Here is a 25,490-nt window from a genome sequence, read left to right on the forward strand (position 1 = left end):
TGGCTAAACCGAAGCAGGGTCTTGCGTAGACAGGGGTCAGGAACTAGAAGGGTAGTCAGACGAAGCCTGGATCAGGAACCAGCAGGGTAGTCAGACGAAGCCAGGATCAGGAACCAACGGGGTAGTCAGACGAAGCCAGGATCAGGAACCAACGGGGTAGTCAGACGAGGCCAGGATCAGGAACCAGAAGCAGCAGCAGTCTTAGAAGCATGTGAACACAGGAGGACCAAGCAAGGAACTGAAGCCACAGACCTCCTATATATATGAGCTAGGCATCCAGCTCCTCCCAGTGGGAAGGAGAAGCCGCAGGGTGGGAGGCTACAAGATACCCAAAAACCAAGATGGCCGCCAGCACATGTCAAACGAAGGAGAACAGTGAGAAGGTAAGACCATGACAGTACCTCCCCCTCAAGGGCCCCTCCTCCGCGGAGTAAGGAACGGTTTCTGAGGGAAGCGTGCGTGGAAGGCTCGGAGCAAAGCAGGAGCATGGACATCTGCGGAGGGAACCCAGGAACGCTCCTCTGGACCATAACCACGCCAATGGACCAAAAACTGCAACCGACCGCGGACCAGGCGTGAGTCCAGGATATTGCTCACCTCATATTCCTCACGATTGCCCACTTGGACCGGACGGGGCCGAGGAACCGAGGAAGTGAAACGATTACACACCAATGGCTTCAACAGGGAGACATGAAACACGTTGGAGATCCGCATGCCAGGAGGAAGCGCAAGGGCATAGGCTACCGGGTTTACCCTGCGAAGCACTCGGAAGGGACCAACAAAGCGAGGCGCCAGCTTGGGAGTGGGCACTCGAAGGTTGAGGTTGCGGGTGGACAACCATACACGGTCTCCGACCTGGTAGGAAGGAGCGGGCGCTCGTCTGCGATCAGCCTGGAGTCTCTGGCGCTGCGCAGAGACCTCAAGGGACCTCTGGATCTGTACCCAAGAAGCACGTAGGACGGAAAGGTGATCCTCCACAGCCGGAATATCCTGGGGAGAGAATACCTCCGCTAACACGGCAGGTTGGAACCCATAATTGGCCATGAAGGGAGACGTCCCAGAGGAAGAGTTCACCGCCGTGTTCCTGGCAAACTCAGCCCAAGGCAGGAGGTCAACCCAATTGTCTTGGTGATCGTAGACATAGCAACGAAGGAATTGCTCCAAGGCCTGATTGGATCGTTCTGCGGCCCCATTGGACTGAGGGTGGTAGGCCGAGGAGAAAGAGAGATGAATCCCCAACTGGGAGCAAAAGGCGCGCCAGAACCTGGACACAAACTGACTCCCCCGATCCGACACAATCTCCTTGGGCAAACCGTGCAACCGGAAGACCTCCCTGGCGAAAATCGTGGCCAACTCTTGTGCAGAGGGTAACTTCTTGAGAGGAACACAGTGGCACATTTTGGAAAACCGATCCACAATCATGAGAATGACCGTATGGCCTCGGGATGCAGGGAGGTCCACAATGAAATCCATCCCCAGGTGTGACCATGGGCGCTCCCCGGTGGCTATGGGTTGCAAAAGGCCCAACGGAAGGTGCCGAGGGGACTTACTCTGGGCACAAACGGAGCATGCCGCTACATATGCGGCGATGTCGGAACGTAGAGAAGGCCACCAGAACAGACGTGAAACAGCCCAGGACAGCTGATTCTTACCAGGATGCCCCGCGGCCTTGGAGTTATGGTAGGTTCGCAACAACCGAGTGCGCAACTCCTCAGGCACAAAACACCTGCCGTTGGGTCTCCCAGAGGGAGCACCAGATTGAGCCGCCAAAATCTGCTCACCCAGCGGAGAGGTCAGGCTGGTGCGAATGGCGGCCAGGATCTGATTCGGAGGTATGACCGAACGATCCCACATTTGTTCCTATACCGCACTGAGCGTTCCACTTACATGCAGAGACTTTCCAGACTGGACAAATATTGACAAAGGGGATTTCAAAGGGAATAGACCGCTACAGTCTATTTGGCATCCTCTCCCATTGTGCGAGGAACAGTCCGTGTGACATCATAGGAGCAAACTGTAAGGAGCAGCTGTATCTCAGCCCCACAAACACAGATCTACTCTAAACTCAGGCCAAATTATCTAAAAGTCTCCTTCAGAATATGTCAGCACGTATTGTTACCATTGTGAACAAGCAAAATGCTTAAGAACCAATTAATTTCCCAAGAACGTACATGTTCCTGCCAGAGGTTAACTCTTTAACAGATCCAGTCATAACACATAAATATCTACAGGGTGGTCCAAAAGTACGGAGACCCCTGAATAAATGGAAAACAATGGTTAGGAGCACCATCCTATGTGTGGCATGCTGCTAAGGGAAAGGGGGCAAATCTGTGAGGGGTGGTGTCCAACCCAGCAACTATTTTGAAAGCCACCATCTTGGAACCAAGTTGATATTTTCAAAAGAGAAGAGGTGCCTGTGATATATGTATCTGATAGAGAATCTCACGACGAATCCAAATCTGGATGGGATGTGCCTTTATTCGGCCAAATTTATTAATAATTTTCTCTTTGTTACAGACACAGATATGGCTGAGAGGTTAACACACAAGGGCAGGACAGAGATTGTGCTGATCTCCAGGGAGTGCTGAGCATTGAAATCTGCTGCAGTGACTCGAGGACTGCACTCCCAGAGATCAGCACAATCTAGGGGATAAGGGAAAACTATAAATACTCCACAGGGTATGGGGCCCCGCCCCGTTCTTGTGATTGGTGGGGGTCCCAGCAGTAGGACCTCCACCAATCTGGATGTTGTCTCCCATCGTTGTCTCCCGTGCAATTGGCAGCTGAAGACATCTGTGTTGGTCCCATGTTTATATGTGCCCGCATCGCTGAGAAAAAATATGTTTTATTATATGCAAGTGAGCCTCTAAGAGCAACGGGGGCGTTGCCGTTACACCTAGAAGCTCTTCTCTCTCTGCCACTGCTGCGCCCTCTCCATGTTGATTGACAGGTCCAGACAGTGAAAACATCACCTGGTCCTGTCAATGAAAGTGCAGAGGGCGCGGCAGTTGCGGAAGCAGAACCTCTAGGTGTAACAGCAACGCCCCCGTTGCTCCTAGAGGCTCATTTGCATATAATAAAACATCATTTTTCTCAGCAATGCGGGCACATATGAACATGGGACCAACACGGATGCCTTCAGCTGCCAAGTGCACATGTAACAGGTCAGACAGTGTCATAGGTACAGATCTGCTGACAGATGCCCTTTAAGCACAGATTTAGATTTCTCATATCACATGACCCGTTCCCATTTGAAAATATCGACTCGGTTCCAAAATAGGAGTTTTAAAAATGGGCTCCATGTTAAACACTCCCCCTCACAGATTTGCCCCTTTCCACTTAGCAACATGCCACCCACAGGATGGCGTTCCACATGGCAGCAAATGGAGCACTAGCTACCAAGAATCACAAAGCACTGACATTTCTACCTATGAACACATCTGTAGACTCAACATTGATTCACTATGACACAATAAGGACATGGCTAAACAAAATCCCCAAATATGCTGGTATTGTGAACCAGATGTAAGATAATATCAAAAGAATGCTGAAAATGTCACGCTTACTATATGTCAATACAAAATTCTGGGCCGGTATGAGATGATCCTGCTTAGCAGGAAACATGGTAAAGGGTATCTGTCAGCAGTTTTCAACCGAAAAAACTGCTGACAGCACTCTATAGGTGACAGGAAGAGCAGCCAAGACATACAGTCAGGTCCATAAATATTGAGACATCGACACAATTCTAAGATTTTTGGCTCTATACACCACCACAATGCATTTGAAATGAAACGAATATGATGTGCTTTACCTGCAGACTGTCAGCTTTAATTTGAGGGTATTTACATCCAAATCAGGTGAACGGTGTAGGAATTACAACAGTTTGCATATGTGCCTCCCACTTGTTACGGGACCAAAAGTAATGGGACAGAATAATAATCATAAACCAAACTTTCACTTTTTAATACTTTTCAGTCAATTACAGCCTGAAGTCTGGAACGCATAGACATCACCAGACACTGGGTTTCATCCCTGGTGATGCTCTGCCAGGCCTCTACTGCAACTGTCTTCAGTTCCTGCTTGTTCTTGGGGCATTTTCCCTTCAGTTTTGTCTTCAGCAAGTGAAATGCATGCTCAATCAGAATCAGGTCAGGTGATTGACTTGGCCATTGCATAACATTCCACTTCTTTCCTTAAAAAACTCTTTGGTTGCTTTTGCAGTATGCTTTGGGTCATTGTCCATCTGCACTGTGAAGTGCCGTCCAATGAGTTCTGAAGCATTTGGCTGAATATGAGCAGATAATATTGCCCAAAACACTTCAGAATTCATCCTGCTGCTTTTGTCAGCAGTCACATCATCAATAAATACAAGAGAACCAGTTCCATTGGCAGCCATACTGTCATGGAACCATGAACCAGACGTACAACAAGAGATAAGTGGAAATAAGAAGGCTTTATTGCAAATCAAGCTGTAAGCAAAAGTCCAAGCGGATGGCTAAACCGAAGCAGGGTCTTGCGTAGACAGGGGTCAGGAACTAGAAGGGTAGTCAGACGAAGCCTGGATCAGGAACCAGCAGGGTAGTCAGACGAAGCCAGGATCAGGAACCAACGGGGTAGTCAGACGAAGCCAGGATCAGGAACCAACGGGGTAGTCAGACGAGGCCAGGATCAGGAACCAGAAGCAGCAGCAGTCTTAGAAGCATGTGAACACAGGAGGACCAAGCAAGGAACTGAAGCCACAGACCTCCTATATATGAGCTAGGCATCCAGCTCCTCCCAGTGGGAAGGAGAAGCCGCAGGGTGGGAGGCTACAAGAAACCCAAAAACCAAGATGGCCGCCAGCACATGTCAAACGAAGGAGAACAGTGAGAAGGTAAGACCATGACAGTACCTCCCCCTCAAGGGCCCCTCCTCCGCGGAGTAAGGAACGGTTTCTGAGGGAAGCGTGCGTGGAAGGCTCGGAGCAAAGCAGGAGCATGGACATCTGCGGAGGGAACCCAGGAACGCTCCCCTGGACCATAACCACGCCAATGGACCAAAAACTGCAACCGACCGCGGACCAGGCGTGAGTCCAGGATATTGCTCACCTCATATTCCTCACGATTGCCCACTTGGACCGGACGGGGCCGAGGAACCGAGGAAGTGAAACGATTACACACCAATGGCTTCAACAGGGAGACATGAAACACGTTGGAGATCCGCATGCCAGGAGGAAGCGCAAGGACATAGGCTACCGGGTTTACCCTGCGAAGCACTCGGAAGGGACCAACAAAGCGAGGCGCCAGCTTGGGAGTGGGCACTCGAAGGTTGAGGTTGCGGGTGGACAACCATACACGGTCTCCGACCTGGTAGGAAGGAGCGGGCGCTCGTCTGCGATCAGCCTGGAGTCTCTGCGCAGAGACCTCAAGGGACCTCTGGATCTGTACCCAAGAAGCACGTAGGACGGAAAGGTGATCCTCCACAGCCGGAATATCCTGGGGAGAGAATACCTCCGGTAACACGGCAGGTTGGAACCCATAATTGGCCATGAAGGGAGACGTCCCAGAGGAAGAGTTCACCGCCGTGTTCCTGGCAAACTCAGCCCAAGGCAGGAGGTCAACCCAATTGTCTTGGTGATCGGAGACATAGCAACGAAGGAATTGCTCCAAGGCCTGATTGGATCGTTCTGCGGCCCCATTGGACTGAGGGTGGTAGGCCGAGGAGAAAGAGAGATGAATCCCCAACTGGGAGCAAAAGGCGCGCCAGAACCTGGACACAAACTGACTCCCCCGATCCGACACAATCTCCTTGGGCAAACCGTGCAACCGGAAGACCTCCCTGGCGAAAATCGTGGCCAACTCTTGTGCAGAGGGTAACTTCTTGAGAGGAACACAGTGGCACATTTTGGAAAACCGATCCACAATCATGAGAATGACCGTATGGCCTCGGGATGCAGGGAGGTCCACAATGAAATCCATCCCCAGGTGTGACCATGGGCGCTCCCCGGTGGCTATGGGTTGCAAAAGGCCCAACGGAAGGTGCCGAGGGGACTTACTCTGGGCACAAACGAAGCATGCCGCTACATATGCGGCGATGTCGGAACGTAGAGAAGGCCACCAGAACAGACGTGAAACAGCCCAGGACAGCTGATTCTTACCAGGATGCCCCGCGGCCTTGGAGTTATGGTAGGTTCGCAACAACCGAGTGCGCAACTCCTCAGGCACAAAACACCTGCCGTTGGGTCTCCCAGAGGGAGCACCAGATTGAGCCGCCAAAATCTGCTCACCCAGCGGAGAGGTCAGGCTGGTGCGAATGGCGGCCAGGATCTGATTCGGAGGTATGACCGAAGTCGGAATCGACTCCTCCCCGGACAGCTCGGAGTACTGCCGTGATAAGGCATCCGCTCTGATGTTCTTGGAACCGGGTAGGTAGGAGACCACGTAATTAAAACGTGACAAGAACAGAGCCCATCTGGCCTGACGTGGTGTCAATCTCTTGGCCTCAGAAAGGTAGGTCAGATTCTTGTGGTCCGTCAGGATGAGAACCGGAACCACCGAACCCTCGAGCAAGTGCCTCCATTCTTTAAGGGCCTGCACGATGGCCAATAACTCCCTGTCACCAATCTGATAGTTGCACTCCGCGGAAGACAGTTTCCGGGAGTAAAACCCACAGGGAAGCAGAGGACCCTCTGGTGTTCTACGCTGAGACAGAAGGGCGCCTACTCCCGTCTCAGACGCGTCCACCTCGAGGACAAAGGGCAACCCAGGGTTGGGATGCGACAGAATCGGAGCCGACACAAAGGCGGACTTTAGAGCCTCAAAAGCTCGGATGGCCTCGAGCGGCCAGACCTGGAAATTACTGCCCTTCCTGGTCAGATCCGTGAGAGGCTTGGCTAGCATAGAAAAGTCCCTGATGAACTTCCGATAATAATTGGCGAAGCCCAAAAAGCGCTGCAGGGCACGGAGACCACTGGGCTGGGGCCACTGTAAGACAGCCGAAACCTTCTCAGGATCCATGGAGAACCCCTCAGCGGAAATGATGTAACCTAAGAAGGTTACCTGGGATCGGTGAAATTCGCATTTCTCAAGCTTACCGAACAGCCTGTTCTCTCGTAACCGTTGCAACACTCGTCTGACATCCATAATGTGGGCCTCCATGGATTCAGAATATACCAAGATGTCATCCAAATAGACCACCACACACTGCTGCAACAGGTCACGGAAAACATCGTTGATGAATTCCTGGAAGACTGCGGGCGCATTGCACAACCCAAAGGGCATAACCAAGGATTCATAATGACCGGTCCTGGTGTTAAACGCGGTCTTCCACTCATCGCCCGCCTTGATCCTTACCAGGTTATATGCCGCCCTCAGGTCGAGTTTGGTAAAGACCGTGGCCCCTTTGAGGCGATCGAACAGCTCGGAAATCAAGGGTATCGGGTAAGCGTTCTTGATCGTGATGCGATTGAGACCCCTGTAATCGATGCAAGGCCTCAACTCACCGCCCTTCTTTTTCACAAAGAAAAATCCAGCCCCTGCCGGGGACGAGGATTTGCGAATGTGTCCGCGTGAAAGCGCCTCCCTCACGTACTCCTCCATGGCCTCATTCTCCGCTACCGACAGTGGATAGACTTTGCCACGAGGAGGAACGGCACCAGATTGTAACTCTATGGCACAATCGTATGGGCGGTGCGGAGGTAGGGCAACCGCGCGCACCTTATCGAATACATCCCGGTACTCTTCGTATTCAGGAGGCAACAGAGAGTCCGAGGGAGTACACAGCAACTTGACAGGCCCATGGATGCAACTAGCCCCACACTGCGGTGACCACGAGAGGATCTCGGCCGATCTCCAATCGAAAGTCGGATTATGCTTCTGGAGCCAGGGGTACCCCAAGACCACCGGGTAGTGTGGAGACGAAATCACCTGGAGACAGACCGACTCTCTGTGAACGGCACCAATGGCTATCCCCACTGGAAGGGTCTCATGAGTCACGTGTGGCGGCAGAAGGGGTCTGCCGTCTATCGCCTCAAGAGCCAGTGGGGAACCTCGAGGCTGCAGAGGAATGGAATTGGCGGCAGCGAACACACTATCAATGAACAAACCACCAGCACCAGAGTCCACCAACGCCTGGGTCGTCACCGAGCCCCCGACCCAGGAGAGGACAACAGTGATCAGTGGTTTGTCAACACGGGAAACCGGGGACGAGGAGACTCCACCCAAGATCTGCCCCCGACAGGATCTCAGGTGCGAGCGTTTCCCGGACGGTTCGGACATGCCAACCGAAAATGCCCACCGAGACCACAGTACATGCATCGGCCCTCGCGTCTCCGGAGTACCCTCTCCCCCTCGGACAGGCGAGCAAACCCCAGCTGCATGGGTTCACCCCCAGACAAGTCATCCCCAGGAGGCGTGGGAGGAGAGGGAGGCACGGGTGGGACAGCAAACGTAGGCGCCAATCTGTTAGAAGACCTCCGCAGGCTCTCCTTAAAGGAAGGCCTCTCCCTGAGTCTGGTGTCAATCAAAATCAGGAAAGAAATAAGAGACTCGAGCTCCACTGGTAGGTCCTTAGCTGTGCAACCTCATCCTTCAAGGCATCCGAGAGACCATGAGAGAAAGCAGCGACCAGAGCCTCATTATTCCAGCCCACCTCTGCTGCCAGGGTACGAAACTCAATGGCGTATTCAGCTACGGATCGTGAACCCTGTCTGATGGACATAAGGAGCTTCGCAGCAGAGGCAGCACGAGCCGGCACATCGAATACCTTCCGAAGAGAAGCAACAAAACCGGAAAACTCGGCAACCACCGGATTGTTGTTCTCCCATAAAGGGCTGGCCCAGGCCAAGGCCTTGTCCGAGAGCAGCGAGATCAAGAAGCCCACCTTTGATCTCTCAGTAGGAAAGGCATGTGGCAGCAACTCGAAATAAATGCCCACCTGGTTAAGGAAACCTCGGCACTGAGTTGGCTCTCCCCCAAAGCGCTGTGGAAGGGGGGCAGAACCGGTCATACCCCGAGACACCGCAGGCGCAGCAACAGGTGTCGGGGTAGACTCTTGCGCAACAACCGGAGCGGCAGTAGGAGCGGGCCCAGGAGCGACAACCGACCCATCGGCAACGGAAGCGAAATGAGCCGTGCGTTCAAGCAGGGTTTGCAACGCCACAGCGAACCGACCCAACAGGTGATCCTGCTGATCAAGTCTGGCAACCAGCGTAGGTAGCGAGGATGGCCCTGTACCGTCAAAATTCATGGCTTGGTCCTAATGTCATGGAACCATGAACCAGACGTACAACAAGAGATAAGTGGAAATAAGAAGGCTTTATTGCAAATCAAGCTGTAAGCAAAAGTCCAAGCGGATGGCTAAACCGAAGCAGGGTCTTGCGTAGACAGGGGTCAGGAACTAGAAGGGTAGTCAGACGAAGCCTGGATCAGGAACCAGCAGGGTAGTCAGACGAAGCCAGGATCAGGAACCAACGGGGTAGTCAGACGAAGCCAGGATCAGGAACCAACGGGGTAGTCAGACGAGGCCAGGATCAGGAACCAGAAGCAGCAGCAGTCTTAGAAGCATGTGAACACAGGAGGACCAAGCAAGGAACTGAAGCCACAGACCTCCTATATATATGAGCTAGGCATCCAGCTCCTCCCAGTGGGAAGGAGAAGCCGCAGGGTGGGAGGCTACAAGAAACCCAGAAACCAAGATGGCCGCCAGCACATGTCAAACGAAGGAGAACAGTGAGAAGGTAAGACCATGACACATACATGCCCACGCCATGACACTACCACCACCATGCTTCACTGATGAGGTGGTATGCTTAGGATCATGAGCAGTTCCTTTCCTTCTCCATACTCTTCTCTTCCCATAACTCTGGTACAAGTTGATCTTGGTCTCATCTATCCATAAGACGTTGTTCCATAACTGTGAAGGCCTTTTTAGATGTCATTTGGCAACCTCTAATCTGGCCTTCCTGTTTTTGAGGCTCCCCAATGGTTTACATCTTGTGGTGAACCCTCTGTATTCACTCTGGTGAAGTCTTCTCTTGATTGTTGACTTTGACACACATACACCTACCTCCTGGAGAGGGTTCTTGATCTGGCCAACAGTTGTGAAGGGTGTTTTCTTCACCAGGGAAAGAATTCGGCCATCCACCACAGTTGTTTTTTGTGGTCTTCCGGGTCTTTTGGTGTTGCTGAGCTCACCGGTGCGTCCCTTCTTTTTAAGAATGTTCCAAACAGTTTTTTGGGCCATGCCTAATGTTTTTGCTATCTCTCTGATGGGTTTGTTTAGTCTTTTCAGCCTAATGATGGCTTGCTTCACTGATAGTGACAGCTCTTTGGATCTCATCTTGAGAGTTGACAGCAACAGATTCCAAATGCAAATGCTCACTGTAATTGGGATAATGAGGGAATAACACACACCTGGCCATGGAACAGTTGAGAAGCCAATTGTCCAATTACTTTTGGTCCCTTAACAAGTGGGAGGCACATATGCAAACTGTTGTAATTCCTACACCGTTCACCTGATTTGGTTGTAAATACTACCCCATTGTGGTGGTGTATAGAGCCAAAAATGTTAGAATTTTATCGATGTCCCAATATTTATGGACCTGACTGTACCTCGAGAGATCGTCAAGCAGCTTGTATGACTGAACAATCATTGTTTTCAGCCTCTGGAGCCATGATGCAAGTGGGCAGAGACAGTGCCTACATATTCAGTTTCCTGGGCTCTCTGAATTGGACGCTTCCAAAACCATCTACTTACTGGGGGAAAATACCTTCCCTTTAACCACCTCCCGACCGCCTAACGCACGGATGCGTCCGGAAGGTGGTTGATTCATTCCTCCTGGACGCATCCGTGCATCATCTCGCGATAGCCGAGATTTCCTGTGAACGCGCGCACACAGGCGCGCGCGCTCACAGGAACGGAAGGTAAGCGAGTGGATCTCCAGCCTGCCAGCGGCGATCGCTCGCTGGCAGGCTGGAGATGTGATTTTTTTTAACCCCTAGCAGGTATATTAGATGCTGTTTTGATAACAGCGTCTAATATACCTGCTACCTGGTCCTCTGGTGGTCCCTTATGTTTGGATCGACCACCAGAGGACACAGGCAGCTCAGTAAAGTAGCACCAAGCACCACTACACTACACCCCCCCCTGTCACTTATTAACCCTTTATGAACCACTGATCACCCCTGATCACCCCATATAGACTCCCTGATCACCCGGACGTCTGAATGGAGCCTTACAGGGGGGTGATCAATGACAAGGGGGTGATCACGCATATAGACTTCCTGATCACTTCCCTGTCATTGATCACCCCCCTGTCATTGATCACCCCCCTTTCATTGATCACCCCCCTGTAAGGCTCCATTCAGACATCCGTATGATTTTTATGGATCCACTGATACATGGATCGGATCCGCAAAACACATACGGACGTCTGAATGGAGCCTTACAGGGGGGTGATCAATGACAAGGGGGTGATCACGCATATAGACTTCCTGATCACTTCGCTGTCATTGATCACTCCCCTGTCATTGATCACCCCCCTGTAAGGCTCCATTCAGACGTCCGTATGATTTTTACGGATCCACGGATACATGGATCAGATCCGCAAAACGCATACGGACGTCTGAATGGAGCCTTACAGGGGGGTGATCAATGACGGGGGTGATCAGGGAGTCTATATGGGTGATCACCCCTCTGTCATTGATCACCCCCCTGTAAGGCTCCATTCAGACATCCGTATGCGTTTTGCGGATCCGATCCATGTATCCGTGGATCCGTAAAAGTCATACGGACGTCTGAATGGAGCCTTACAGGGGGGTGATCAATGACGGGGGTGATCAGGGAGTCTATATGGGTGATCACCCCTCTGTCATTGATCACCCCCCTGTAAGGCTCCATTCAGACGTCCGTATGTGTTTTGCGGATCCACGGATACATGGATCAGATCCGCAAAACGCATACGGACGTCTGAATGGAGCCTTACAGGGGGGTGATCAATGACGGGGGTGATCAGGGAGTCTATATGGGTGATCACCCCTCTGTCATTGATCACCCCCCTGTAAGGCTCCATTCAGACATCCGTATGCGTTTTGCGGATCCGATCCATGTATCCATGGATCCGTAAAAATCATACGGACTTCTGAATGGAGCCTTACAGGGGGGGATCAATGACAGGGGGGTGATCAATGACAGGGGGGTGATTAGGGAGTCTATATGGGTGATCACCCCCTGTCATTGATCACCCCCCCGTCATTGATCACCCCCCCCCCCCCCCCCCCTGTAAGGCTCCATTCAGACATTTTTTTTGGCCCAAGTTAGCGGAAATTGTTTTTTGTTTTTTTTTTCTTACAAAGTCTCATATTCCACTAACTTGTGTCAAAAAATAAAATCTCACATGAACTCACCATACCCCTCACGGAATCCAAATGCGTAACATTTTTTAGACATTTATATTCCAGACTTCTTCTCACGCTTTAGGGCCCCTAAAATGCCAGGGCAGTATAAATACCCCACATGTGACCCCATTTCGGAAAGAAGACACCCCAAGGTATTCCGTGAGGGGCAGCTAACTTGTGCCCAAAAAAAAAAATTCTACGAACTCGCCATGCCCCTCATTGAATACCTTGGGGTGTCTTCTTTCCAAAATGGGGTCACATGTGGGGTATTTATACTGCCCTGGCTTTTTAGGGGCCCTAAAGCGTGAGAAGAAGTCTGGGATCCAAATGTCTAAAAATGCCCTCCTAAAAGGAATTTGGGCCCCTTTGCGCATCTAGGCTGCAAAAAAGTGTCACACATGTGGTATCGCCGTACTCAGGAGAAGTTGGGGAATGTGTTTTGGGGTGTCATTTTACATATACCCATGCTGGGTGAGAGAAATATCTTGGCAAAAGACAACTTTTCCCATTTTTTTATACAAAGTTGGCATTTGACCAAGATATTTATCTCACCCAGCATGGGTATATGTAAAATGACACCCAAAAACACATTGCCCAACTTCTCCTGAGTACGGCAATACCAGATGTGTGACACTTTTCTGCAGCCTAGGTGGGCAAAGGGGCACACATTCCAAAGAGCACCTTTAGGATTTCACCGGCCATTTTTTACAGATTTTGATTTCAAACTACTTCGCACACATTAGGGCCCCTAAATTGCCAGGGCAGTATAACTACCCCACAAGTGACCCCATTTTGGAAAGAAGACACCCCAAGGTATTCTGTGAGGGGCATGGCGAGTTCCTAGAATTTTATTTTTTTTGTCACAAGTTAGCGGAAAATGATGATATATATTTATTTTTTTTCTAACAAAGTCTCATATTCCACTAACTTGTGACAAAAAAATTAAGATTCTAGGAACTCGCCATGCCCCTCACGGAATACCTTGGGGTGTCTTCTTTCCAAAATGGGGTCACTTGTGGGGTAGTTATACTGCCCTGGCAATTTAGGGGCCCTAATGTGTGCGAAGTAGTTTGAAATCAAAATCTGTAAAAAATGGCCGGTGAAATCCTAAAGGTGCTCTTTGGAATGTGTGCCCCTTTGCCCACCTAGGCTGCAGAAAAGTGTCACACATCTGGTATTGCCGTACTCAGGAGAAGTTGGGCAATGTGTTTTTGGGTGTCATTTTACATATACCCATGCTGGGTGAGATAAATATCTTGGTCAAATGCCAACTTTGTATAAAAAAATGGGAAAAGTTGTCTTTTGCCAAGATATTTCTCTCACCCAGCATGGGTATATGTAAAATGACACCCCAAAACACATTCCCCAACTTCTCCTGAGTACGGCGATACCAGATGTGTGACACTTTTTTGCAGCCTAGGTGGGCAAAGGGGCACACATTCCAAAGTGCACCTTTCGGATTTCACCGGTCATTTTTTACAGATTTTGATTGCAAACTTCTTCTCACGCATTTGGGCCCCTAGAATGCCAGGGCAGTATAACTACCCCACAAGTGACCCCATTTTGGAAAGAAGACACCCCAAGGTATTTTGTGATGGGCATAGTGAGTTCATGGAAGTTTTTATTTTTTGTCACAAGTTAGTGGAATATGAGACTTTGTAAAAAAAAAAAAAAATCATAATTTTCCGCTAACTTGTGACAAAAAATAAAAAGTTCTATGAACTCACTATGCCCATCAGTGAATACCTTAGGGTGTCTACTTTCCGAAATTGGGTCATTTGTGGGGTGTTTGTACTGTCTGGGCATTGTAGAACCTCAGGAAACATGACAGGTGCTCAGAAAGTCAGAGCTGCTTCCAAAAGCGGAAATTCAAATTTTTGTACCATAGTTTGTAAACGCTATAACTTTTACCCAAACCATTTTTTTTTGACCCAAACATTTTTTTTATCAAAGACATGTAGAACAATAAATTTAGCGAAAAATTTATATATGGATGTCATTTTTTGGGCAAAATTTTACAACTGAAAACATCGTTAAATTTCGATTAATAACAAAAAAAGTAAAAATGTCAGCAGCAATGAAATACCACCAAATGAAAGCTCTATTAGTGAGAAGAAAAGGAGGTAAAATTCATTTGGGTGGTAAGTTGCATGACCGAGCAATAAACGTTGAAAGTAGTGTAGTGCAGAAGTGTAAAAAGTGGCCTGGTCATTAAGGGGGTTTCAGCTAGCGGGGTTGAAGTGGTTAATAAACTACCCCAGGGTACCATAGGGTGCCTAATAAAAATAGTAAGGAGAAGAGGAATTCAATGGAGATTAAGTAGGGGACACATGTTCATTTAAATCAGGGGTGCCCAACCTGTGGCTCTCCAGCTGTTGCAAAACTACAACTACCAGCATGCCCTAACAACCTACAGCTATTAGGGAATGCTGGGAGTTGTAGTTTTGCAACCGCTGGAGAGCCGCAGGTTGGGCTGCCCTGATTTAAATACATTTTATCACCTCTCATGGTTGCCTTTAGGTTAGTACATCTATACAATGACCTACCAAAGACGTATGATTGATCAGAGGAGATAGAGGAGACTTGTGCTGCTCATTCTTTAACTGAAATAAAAATGCAAGTGTACATATTTATAGTCAGGCCAAATAACCATGTATCACTATGTATGGCCCCTTTAAGAGTGGGCACTACCGAAAAGCATCTTGTCACCCTAAGGTTGTCACCTTTCCCAGCAAAAAATATTGGCCAAAAAAGTGGGTGTGTGAACAGGTGTAAGTGAATAAGCTCCTATGGAGAATCAAATAACCATAAAGCCAGGAAAAATACATCCCTTCAACGTGTTTCACTGCTGCCTCTGAACAGTGCCGCTCTATGCAGGTGCCCAGTTTGCCCTGGTTTGTCATACTGGTTTGATTAGTAAAAATAATTGATGACAATCGTTTATGGAGACAGTGACAGAAAATGTCTGTAATGAATCACAGAGTTAAAGTGTCCAGGGGAATAAAGTTGTTACACTTAAAGTGATCACACTTATATTAAGCCATTTGTGGGAAACTCCATACCCCATGAAGACTCCTGCTACCCTTTGCAGACCTCCCAAGTATTCTTTTGACCCAAGTTCCTCTGTCCCTTTTTGCTCCTTAAATGTCCCTCGGCTATAGGCAGATTTGCAGTGGTTACTGAAGGGACATATGTAACTAACTCACCCTCCTGGTACCAGAAAAGGCTTAATCCAAGCTGATCACCGAGGTCAGGTATCAGGGATGCCTAGTGAAGAGACGAATTGCCTTACAGTTACCTTCTATGCCAAAGTAGTCCGCAATTCCTTTGTGACCACTAAATCTTCTGTACATCTTTTCCCATTCTAATGGCTAGCACATAAACTGCACATAGTCGGTAGGGAAGTTGGATCTCCCTATAGGATCTGCCCAAGGTGGGAATGCTGGGCCAGTCCTTCCTAGCCACTTGGGACTAGTGTTGAGCGCGAATATTCGAATAGCGAATTTTTTTAGCGAATATCGGCACTTCGCTAATTCGCGAATATTTTTAATATAGTGCTATAAATTCGCTATTTCGAATATTCATATTTTTATTTTTTATTGTTATATTTTTTTCTTTCCCACTTCCCAAAAGTAGTTCTTACCTGTCCTTAGGATTCCTGGCTGCTCCAGTCAATGCCCGTTGCCGCTTCTGCCGACGTCCGTGCTCATGAAGCGTCCCCATCACCATGGGAACGCCTCCATACTAGAATGTACTGTCGGATTTGAGAATTACGTTGAAATCGCAATGCGATTAATATAACTTGAAGTGATCGCATTACGATTTTAAACTTAGACCTGGTTTACAATGGTTGGCTTGGCAGAATTAGCGAAGATGACAAATATGACAAATGTATTCGTCATAGTCCTCAAAACGAAGTTAACGAAATATTCTCCATCTTCGTTTTAGCTCCATATTCGTCATCTTCGCTAATTCTAGCAATCAAATAGGAAAGTTGACTATAGAGACAGCTAAGTTTAATTCGCTATGCGATTATATTACTTAGCTTTTTTTTAAATAAATAGAATCATTATAATACTTGATAATTATCATAATTATTCTATTAAAAAAAAAAGCTAAGTAATATAATCACATAGCAATTTAAACACAGCTGTCTCTAAAGTCAACTTTCCTATTTGATTGCTAGAATTATCGAAGTTGACGAATATGGAGCTAAAACGAAGATGGAGAATATTTTGTTATGTTCGTTTTGAGGAATATGACGAATACATTCGTCATATTCGTCATCTTCGCTAATTCTAGATATCAAACCAATAGGACAGTTGCATTAAGTTAAAATCGCAATACGCGATTATTTAAATCGCATATTAATCGCGATAACTAGAATAATGACAAATATTCGAATTTCGTTGAAATCGAATATGGCACCTCCCGCTCAACACTATTTGGGACCTCCCACTCCCTATGCAACCTTGTAGGATTAGTAGTGTATACATACAATACATGAAATACAGTGACATTGATACTTTCAGTGCTTTGTAGTGGATTTCAGGATACTGTGTATGAGTGGACCCTTAGGGTACAGACACATTCTCAGCTTTTCTAATGCAGTTTTTTACTCCAAAACCAGGAGTGAATCCAAACATTATATCTGTCCTTTATACTTTCTCTCCTTTTATGATGCACTCCTGATTTGGCCTTCAAAACTGTATCAGGAAACCTGATCATGTGGCCGTATCCATTTGGTTAACGTGAGTCTGTCAGGTGACGTTGCCCTACCAGACAATTCCCAGTTCTTGGTAGGACAATTACCAATGTATGCACATATACCTTTGTCACTGTTCACAGCATCTTTATTCTTGAGAAAATCAACTTTTATCCAATTTGCTAATTTTGATGGCCTGGGGGGATTCATTTGTAAGTCCTCTCCGTCTTCATTAAAATCTTGCATATACACCAATCGTTTTCAGCCCGGTGTATGAATAGTACAATCTCTGATGTGAAAGTACAGCCTCACAGATGTACTGCACATGAAATAGGTCAAAAACGAATGGCACTTACTCAAGATTTCATGTATGTCCATCACATAACCAGGGCAGATTTTTAGCTCCTAAGAGTAAACAATGAAAGCTCCCATGCAGTGACTACAGGAACATATATTGAACACAGAAAATATTGTCTATAGAAAAATATTACTTTTCATTATACCCTCATTATATCCTCTGCCTATAGGAGGAAATAAGGTTTCTACACAATCATAGAAGAGGATTCTTTACGGTAAGAGCAGTGAGACTATGGAACTCTCTGCCTGAGGAGGTGGTGATGGTGAGTTCACTAAAAGAGTTCAAGACAGGGCCTGGATGTATTTCTGGAGTAGTAATAATATTACAGGCTACAGCTACTAGAGAGGGGTCGTTGATCCAGGAGTTATTCTTATTGCCTGATTGGAGTCGGGAAAGAATTTCTTTCCCCTAAAATTAGGAAAATTGGCTTCTACCTCACAGGTTTTTTTTGCCTTCCTCCGGATCAACTTTCAGGATAAAAAGAACTAGAGGAACAGATGTCCTTTTTCAGCCTTACAAACTATGTTCCTATGTAGTGAAGTCTGTATTTTTTTTGGCTAAAATTTGAATACTCTTTTACGTAGTGGGGCCATAGAAAGATGGTTTCTCTTGTGTTGCGGGTGGGCAATGCAAAAGGATGGAGCAGCACCATTGATATCAAGCTCAATAATTGGGCACAGTTGCTTCCATGGACCTGACTCTACCATCTCTAGTCCAACCCGTATATAGAAGATGATGCAGAATCTAATTCAAGCGTAGTGGGCAGATTTTTGACAGGACGATGCTTCACCTTCTTCAAATAGCTTCTGCAATTTCACTTGAATTATTTCCTCTGGTTGTCTCATGGGTGGAATAAACCACCACAAATATGAGTACATTTTCCAGCAACCTGGATTTTCTTGATACTTTATGGAACCCAAGAAATTGAACCCAAGCAATTAATACCATATTCCTCTTTTTCAGGATATTTGCTGTTCCTTTGACTTGTTTTTGCTATGGTTTAATTACTACTTTTCTGAGTTCTGTTCACACTTTTTCATGGCAAGGATAGCACAGCATGCAGAGCAGTTCTTGATGTCCAAATGGCATAAACCATAGAGGAACGTGGACAGATCTCACTGCAAGACAGTGTAGTCCATCAGGTGCCATATGAATCCATTGTGCAGTACATCAGAAGCTATGATGCCTATGTGAACATAACCTTCAATTCTTCCTATTCCAGGCTCATTTAGACATTGATTCATATTTTCTGTATTTACAGAGCCTGGGCATAGATAATAACCCATCTTTTCAAGCCACCAGCACAGAAACAGAGATTAACTTTTCGTTTGGATTCAAAGACTTAAATGGTATGTACACATTTATCCACATACAGACCTTTAATGTATTCCTAGGTATTTTTCTCAGCTGTCAAGTTACCAACCTGTCACGATGAACATGGGGTCTGAGCTGCAGGTAGCTTGTTATAGAGCAGGATGAGCTGAGCAGATTGATATATAGTTTATGGGGAAATATTCAGTATAACGTTTCATTTAGGGTACTTTCACACTAGCGTTATTCTTTTCCGACATAGAGTTCCGTCAAAAGGGCTCTATGCCGGAAAAGAACTGATAACGCATATCCCAATGCATTCTGAATGGATAGAAATCCGTTCAGTTTGCATCAGTATGCCTTCTGTTCAGTCACTGTCAGGCGTTTTGGGCGGACATAATACTGCATCATGCTGCAGTATTATGTCCGGCCAAAATGCCTGATCAGTCGCCAGAATGCCGGCATTAATTCCCATTGACTTGCATTAGTGCCAGATCCGGCATTGCAAAGCAACTGAAGGACGGATCCGTCCTTCCAGTCTGCGCATGCGCAGATCGGGAAAACTGTGAAAAAAAACTGCAAGACGGATCCTGTCCATCCGCATGCCAAGCGGAGAGACAGATCCGTTCTTGCAATGCATTTGTAGACGGATCTGCACCCGGATCCGTTTACAAATGCTGCCAGTTATCACACTGATCGGCGGATCCGGCAGGCAGCTCCGACGACGAAACTGCCTGCTGGATCACACTAGTGTGAAAGTACCCTTACTCAGTTTATATTCTTGCTCATTCTGGGTTGTGAAGTCCAGGAGGCGGTCCTATCAGTGACTGTCAGCCTTTTCTCTATAAGGAGGAGGTCCTATCAGTGACTGACAGCCTCCCCTCTATGAGGAGACAGTCCTATCAGTGATTGACAGCCGTCCCTATATGAGGAGGAGGTCCTATCAGTGATTGACAGCCGTCCCTATATGAGGAGGTGGTCCTATCAGTGACTGACGGCCTTCCCTCTATGAGGAGGAGGTTCTATCAGTGACTGACAGCCTTCCCTCTATGAGGAGACAGTCCTATCAGTGACTGACAGCCTTCCCTCTATGAGGAGGAGGTTCTATCAGTGACTGACAGCCTTCCCTCTATAAGGAGGAGGTCCTATCAGTGACTGACAGCCTTCCCTCTATGAGGAGACAGTCCTATCAGTGATTGACAGCCGTCCCTATATGAGGAGGAGGTCCTATCAGTGATTGAAAGCCCAGAATGAGCAGGAAATGACATTAATAAATTACAAGTTTTACTGAATCTTTTCCCACAAAACTATACATCAATCTGCTCAGCTCCTCCTGCTCTATAACATGGAGCTTTTATCTGACATTGCATTTTCATGCTGACAAGTTCCCTTAAGGCGCCTTTACATGCGCGGACTGAGCAGGCAATTATGGGGAAGGGACTGTTTCTTCCTGATAACTGCCTGCTCATCAGTAGAGGTAAAGAGCTGTATTTACATGTGCAACAGGTGGCTGCGCCCCAGGGCCCTCCATGTCACGTCCCAGGTGTAGGAAATGCTGAGTGGTATGTTGCGGCCTAAAGTGTCACGGTGCTCCTACCTAGATACGGCTGGACCTCAGGCTTTGGCTCTGAAGCAATAAATAGGGGGAATAATTGAGGGATTTGAAGAAATAACTTGAGTCCAGACCTTGAGATGAAGTTCAATGGCACTTGAATCAACGTTTCTCCAAACAGTTTTAGGCTTTGTCTTAGTTTCAGCAGGCTTTAGTATTAAACTGGCAGGCAAACTCAACTCTGCTATATCCTTTTCTCACTCTGCTGTACTGACAAGCTGACTTGGTAACTTGGCTTCTTTTTTTATGCTGCACTTCACTTTTTAGTCGGACTTACAGATGTAGTAGGCTTAACACTCAAACTCTTAACTCAAATTTATTAACTCATTGTGTTATCTTGAAACAAAAGCCATTGAAAAGCGATTGAAGGTGCTTGCTTAATGCATTTAGTTTAGATAACACATCTCATAAAGAATGAGTATTAACTCTACTACATCTGTATCTTCAGTCAAGGAACAGGTTAGAATCCTGGCAGCTCCAACATGGAGTCTTAACCAGCACAAACCAGAACTGCCCCACCTCCTTCTTGTAGCAAGCAGGACTGGCCCACATCTGACCAAAGGGGGGGAGAATGGAATGGGGAGTTCCATTCTATCTAACTATAGCTCTGCCGTGTTTGCTGCCACCTGGTGGTGAACCAGGCACATTGCATGAACAGTTACATAACATTATTATAAATGTATAGTGTTGAGGGACCTGGAAATAAATATATACGTGACATACAGGTTAGACCATAAAAGATAGTAGCAAGGTGCAGAAGTGGTAACACCACTCTGGGGTGTTACACATGCAGCAATCTTCTCCACTCTATGGGGACGAGCGATGACTATTGCAATCACTCATCCTCATACAGATTTATTGTTTCTGGGCAGCAGATCACTTTTCACACAGCACAATCTTCTGCCCAGGAACGTTAATTTAGGTGACCACATAAACGATTTCACTCGATGAACAAGTGTTTTGCTTATTCATCGTGTCATCCACGGCACCTTTACATGGGCCAATTATTGGGAACAAGCGTTCGTACTAACATCCATTTCTGATAATAGACCTAATAATTGCCCCCTGTAAATCCACCTTTACCTTCCCAGTACCTGATTATGTCACTAGGAAGTCTGGCAAACTAATCACAGGGGCGGTCAACCGATCATGGCGCGGTCAACCAGTGACCATTATTATTTTTATTACCACATTAGTCTGCCATACACTTGATCTATGGCTCCACAGGACACCACCAGGGTAATTACAAACAGGGTTGGGGCAACAAACTGAATCATTGCCCCAGGTGAAGGAAAGACTAGCTGCATATCTGCTCAGAATGTAAGCAAGAACGTTCCCACCATTGACTGCAATCAGAGATTTTTCATTATGCAGAGAATAGGGTTTGTTTCCTGAATACCCCTTTAAATTACATTTAACAAAATGTTGGCAAATGAAAACTACATAGTGTATATTTCTAATCATTTCACAGAGTCACTTAATGCCCTTGAAGACAACGATCTGGACGCTCTAATGGCTGACCTCGTGGCTAACTGCAAAGATGCCGAACTGCAAGTTAACAATCAGACCTATAATAGCACCCCCCCTTTTCCTTATGCGGACACCAGCAATTATCACCCTAGCTATACTGATCATCTGGCCACTGGTTCCATGGATGACCTGTCTTCTCTCCCACCACCACCACCTCCTAGTGAATGGGAAATGGATCTTCCTCCTCCACCGTCTGATCCTGAAGAACTAAAGACTCGGGTAAAAGGCATAAAGGGTATCAGGGGGCATGGCTGTGTGGTGGCCACCCATACCAAGTGTCCTCAAAACAGTGGATTACATATATCCATCCTAATTAAAGGGATTGACTGGTTTAGAAAGCCCATTTTCAAATATCCTACCAGGATCTTCAATATACAGGAGTCTCCCAAACAGTGGCTTTATCTAGTAGCCAAAGCAATGGCCCACTGATTTAGAAGGGAACTCTGTAATGCATAATTTGTCCTGTAGTGGCGCTGCTGGGAAATTGAATACCGACTGATCAGTTCTAATGGGATTAGAGCTGATCACTGAGGGTCCCAGCAGTGGCAAAAACAGTCACTGCCTTTATTTATAAAATTGCACACCTATAAAACAAATATAGAGTGCACCATGGCCTCATTTATAATTAGATATGCACCATATTACATAATAGAGGGTAATTATATCTGCAAATAAGGACATGAGACTCCTTGGCAGTGGTCCCATTGGTCACTTTCACTCCACCAGTTGCCTACCACAGATATAGACATCACATGCTCTCCATTGGGCTCCTGGCATATTGTGTTTTGCATACAAGGCTAAAGTGGGTGTTAGAAAGAGAACTGAAAACAGCACTTGTAGCAGACTTTGTAGTCTCACAGGGAAGTTTTCATATAATATTTGATAATAATAATGTAGTTCTCTTCAGAGACGCTGTTTTTTTAAGACATTTCATCATTTGGATTTAACGTAATATGTGAAATTTTACCCGAATGGGGAAATCATTTCAGTTTTTTGTCATTATTTATTGTAGGATGAAGACGAGTCAAAAGCTAAAGTCGACAAAATAAAGCTTGCTTTAGGAAAAATGAAAGAAGCCAAAGTTAAAAAAGTAAGTAAGGCAAAAAAATACACAGGGTCAGGCAGGCAGACTATAGTAGTAGAGGATTCTTCAGTGAGTCCAGGAAAAGACAATCAGGCTCCTGGGTCCAGTAGAAGACAATCCCTTTGGAACTGACTGTGGAGACAATCACTTGTCCCTAGGATCTATTTCTTATTAGATAAACCACAAATAACCCATCAGACCTTATTGATTCTATTTCCTGTGTGTAAAATGACAATTATTAAGATGCCAAAGTACATGCCCATGTTCTGTATAATGGTGGACCTTCCAAATCACATCCTCTGGTGAGCGAAAGGAATTGCACACGCTGTGTCTACTTCGAAATACAGTACACAAATCTTTAGTCAAACACTATAAAAAGTAGTTGCTGGAAAATGTTTAGATGCCTAGAGATTGGCTGGTTGCTAAGAAGATCCCCTGGCCACAGAAATATCAAAGGGAACCTAAACTTCTAGTGGAACTACCAAGGTGAAGCAGCACTTCTTGAAGCGCTCTGCACCTTTGGGTTTATCTGCTCCGCTTAGCTTTTCCAGCATGTGGGATATGGATCATGTATTCATTCTATGGATCATTGCTCCAAATGGTGCAAAAGCTGAGTGTACTGTGCTCTGAGAAGTGTTGCACCTTCGTAGTTCCACCAAAGGTTTTGGTCCATATTAATATGTCATTAATTTTATTTGGAGAATATTTCAATTATGGTAGGATCAGAAGTAGATACATTATCTGCTGAGGAAACTTATTAGTACACTTCATCATCTGCATATGAAAATATTCTCAGTGCTGATCATACCCACGTAAATGTCCATTTCACTTTTTTACCCAACCTTTGGTATCATTTTCATAGCTATATTTGGTAATTGTTTACTTGCAGTCTGCAATTCACTTCAAACTAATCTGTTTTCCAACAGTCTATGGTAGCGCACTATTCAAGATTTCCTTCACCAGGGACATAGATTCACTTTGCTGGCTTAACCCTGTATCTAACTACCAAGGCAGAGTGGCATGCTGCCACCAAGCCCTCACGTGGTACCAGTTCCTTAGGAAAAACCCAAGTGTATCATGGCATACATTGCTTATCAATCTTTCCCTCAGTACTTTTCTTGAAAAATTCCTATAGTTAAAGAGAGCAATTAATGTTTTATTTTATGGAATTGCTGTTTAAGCAAGTCTTTAAAGGAATACTACACTGAGAAATAGATGATAAAAGTGAAGAACTATGATTGCCCTCACTATCAGTCTGCAGCATTTTCTGCATGATCCTGACATACAGTCATAAAGAATTCCGAAAGAGAACACAGGGGTCACTCAGTCCTTCCCCCCAACAAACCTATCTATTACCTTTAATGGCTCCATGCTCTGTCTGCTTCCTTGGGAAAACCTTCAATTCTGCCCTGTCCTTCAAACTGCACATCCAAGACCAATCCACCTCATGCCGCCTCCAACTAAAAAATATATCAAATCCACACATTCTTCATCCTTGAGTCTGTAAAAATGCTTGTGCATGCCCTTATCATCTCCTTCCTAGACTATTGCAACATTCTCCTCTGTGGCCTTCCATCTGACACTATGGTGCACATCCATCCTCAACTCTGCTGCCCAGCTAATCCACCTCTCCCCCCATTATTCCTCTGCATTGCCCAGAGAATCCAATACAACACATTAAATATGACATACAAGGCCGTCCGAAACCTGTCCCCCTACACTCATCTGTGACCTGATCTCCCGATATCTCCGATCCTCACAAGACCTCCTTCTCTACTCTCCTCTTATCTCCTCTTCCCACAATTGCCTCCAGGATTTCTCCCATGCATCCTCCATACTCTGGAACTCTCTACCCCAACATCTCAGACTCTCACCTATACTGGAAACATTCAAAAGAAACCTGAAACCCCACCTCTTCAGACAAGCCTACAACCTACAGTAACCCTGCTGCCATAATGGTGTAACACCAGCCTTACCCTCAACTACTGTATCCTTCCCCATTCCCTTATAGATTGTAAACCCTCGTGGGCAAGGTCCTCTCTGCTTCTGCAAAAGTTTGTAGCTTGTCCTGTACATGCTTATTGTACTTGTTTTGCATTATGTATGTGAACACCTTTCATATGTACAGCACCATGGCATGAATGGAGCTCTAATAATAAATCTTTCTGTGGAGGCGGTGCTTTGACAAGGGGGTGCAGCTCTGCAAACAGATCTGTATTTTCTGTATTTAATGTCACTTTAATGTTTAATGTTCAGTAATGATCATACAGAATACTATGACACACTGACCCTCATTTATCAAAAGTGTCTAACAGGAAAATTGTTTTAGTTTCCCACAGCAACCAATCAGAGCTCACCTTTTATTTCTTAGTGTTCTTAAAAAATGAAAGGTGAGCTCTGATTGGTTAATACGGGCAACTAAGACAGTTTTCCTGTAAGACAGTTTTGATAAATGAGGCCCACTTTGTGTTACAACTATCAGGGATCTGTTGCCTATTCCTCACTTACCTTGTTAC

General features: G+C 46.4%; 1 protein-coding gene across 1 annotated transcript in view; it reads left to right on the forward strand.

Annotated features, from left to right (window-relative positions):
• The window catches only part of LOC122938097 (amyloid beta precursor protein binding family B member 1 interacting protein), a 151,859-nt gene that overhangs the window by 52,865 nt on the left and 73,504 nt on the right, over window positions 1–25,490 (forward strand). Inside the window, exons 3-5 of the mRNA XM_044293407.1 lie at window positions 18,699–18,786; window positions 21,832–22,109; window positions 22,903–22,980. Coding sequence (XP_044149342.1) covers window positions 18,699–18,786; window positions 21,832–22,109; window positions 22,903–22,980 — 444 coding nt within the window. The remainder of the gene's footprint in view (window positions 1–18,698; window positions 18,787–21,831; window positions 22,110–22,902; window positions 22,981–25,490) is intronic.

The sequence above is a fragment of the Bufo gargarizans genome, chromosome 5, assembly GCF_014858855.1.
Source record: "Bufo gargarizans isolate SCDJY-AF-19 chromosome 5, ASM1485885v1, whole genome shotgun sequence".
Taxonomy (NCBI): domain Eukaryota; kingdom Metazoa; phylum Chordata; class Amphibia; order Anura; family Bufonidae; genus Bufo; species Bufo gargarizans.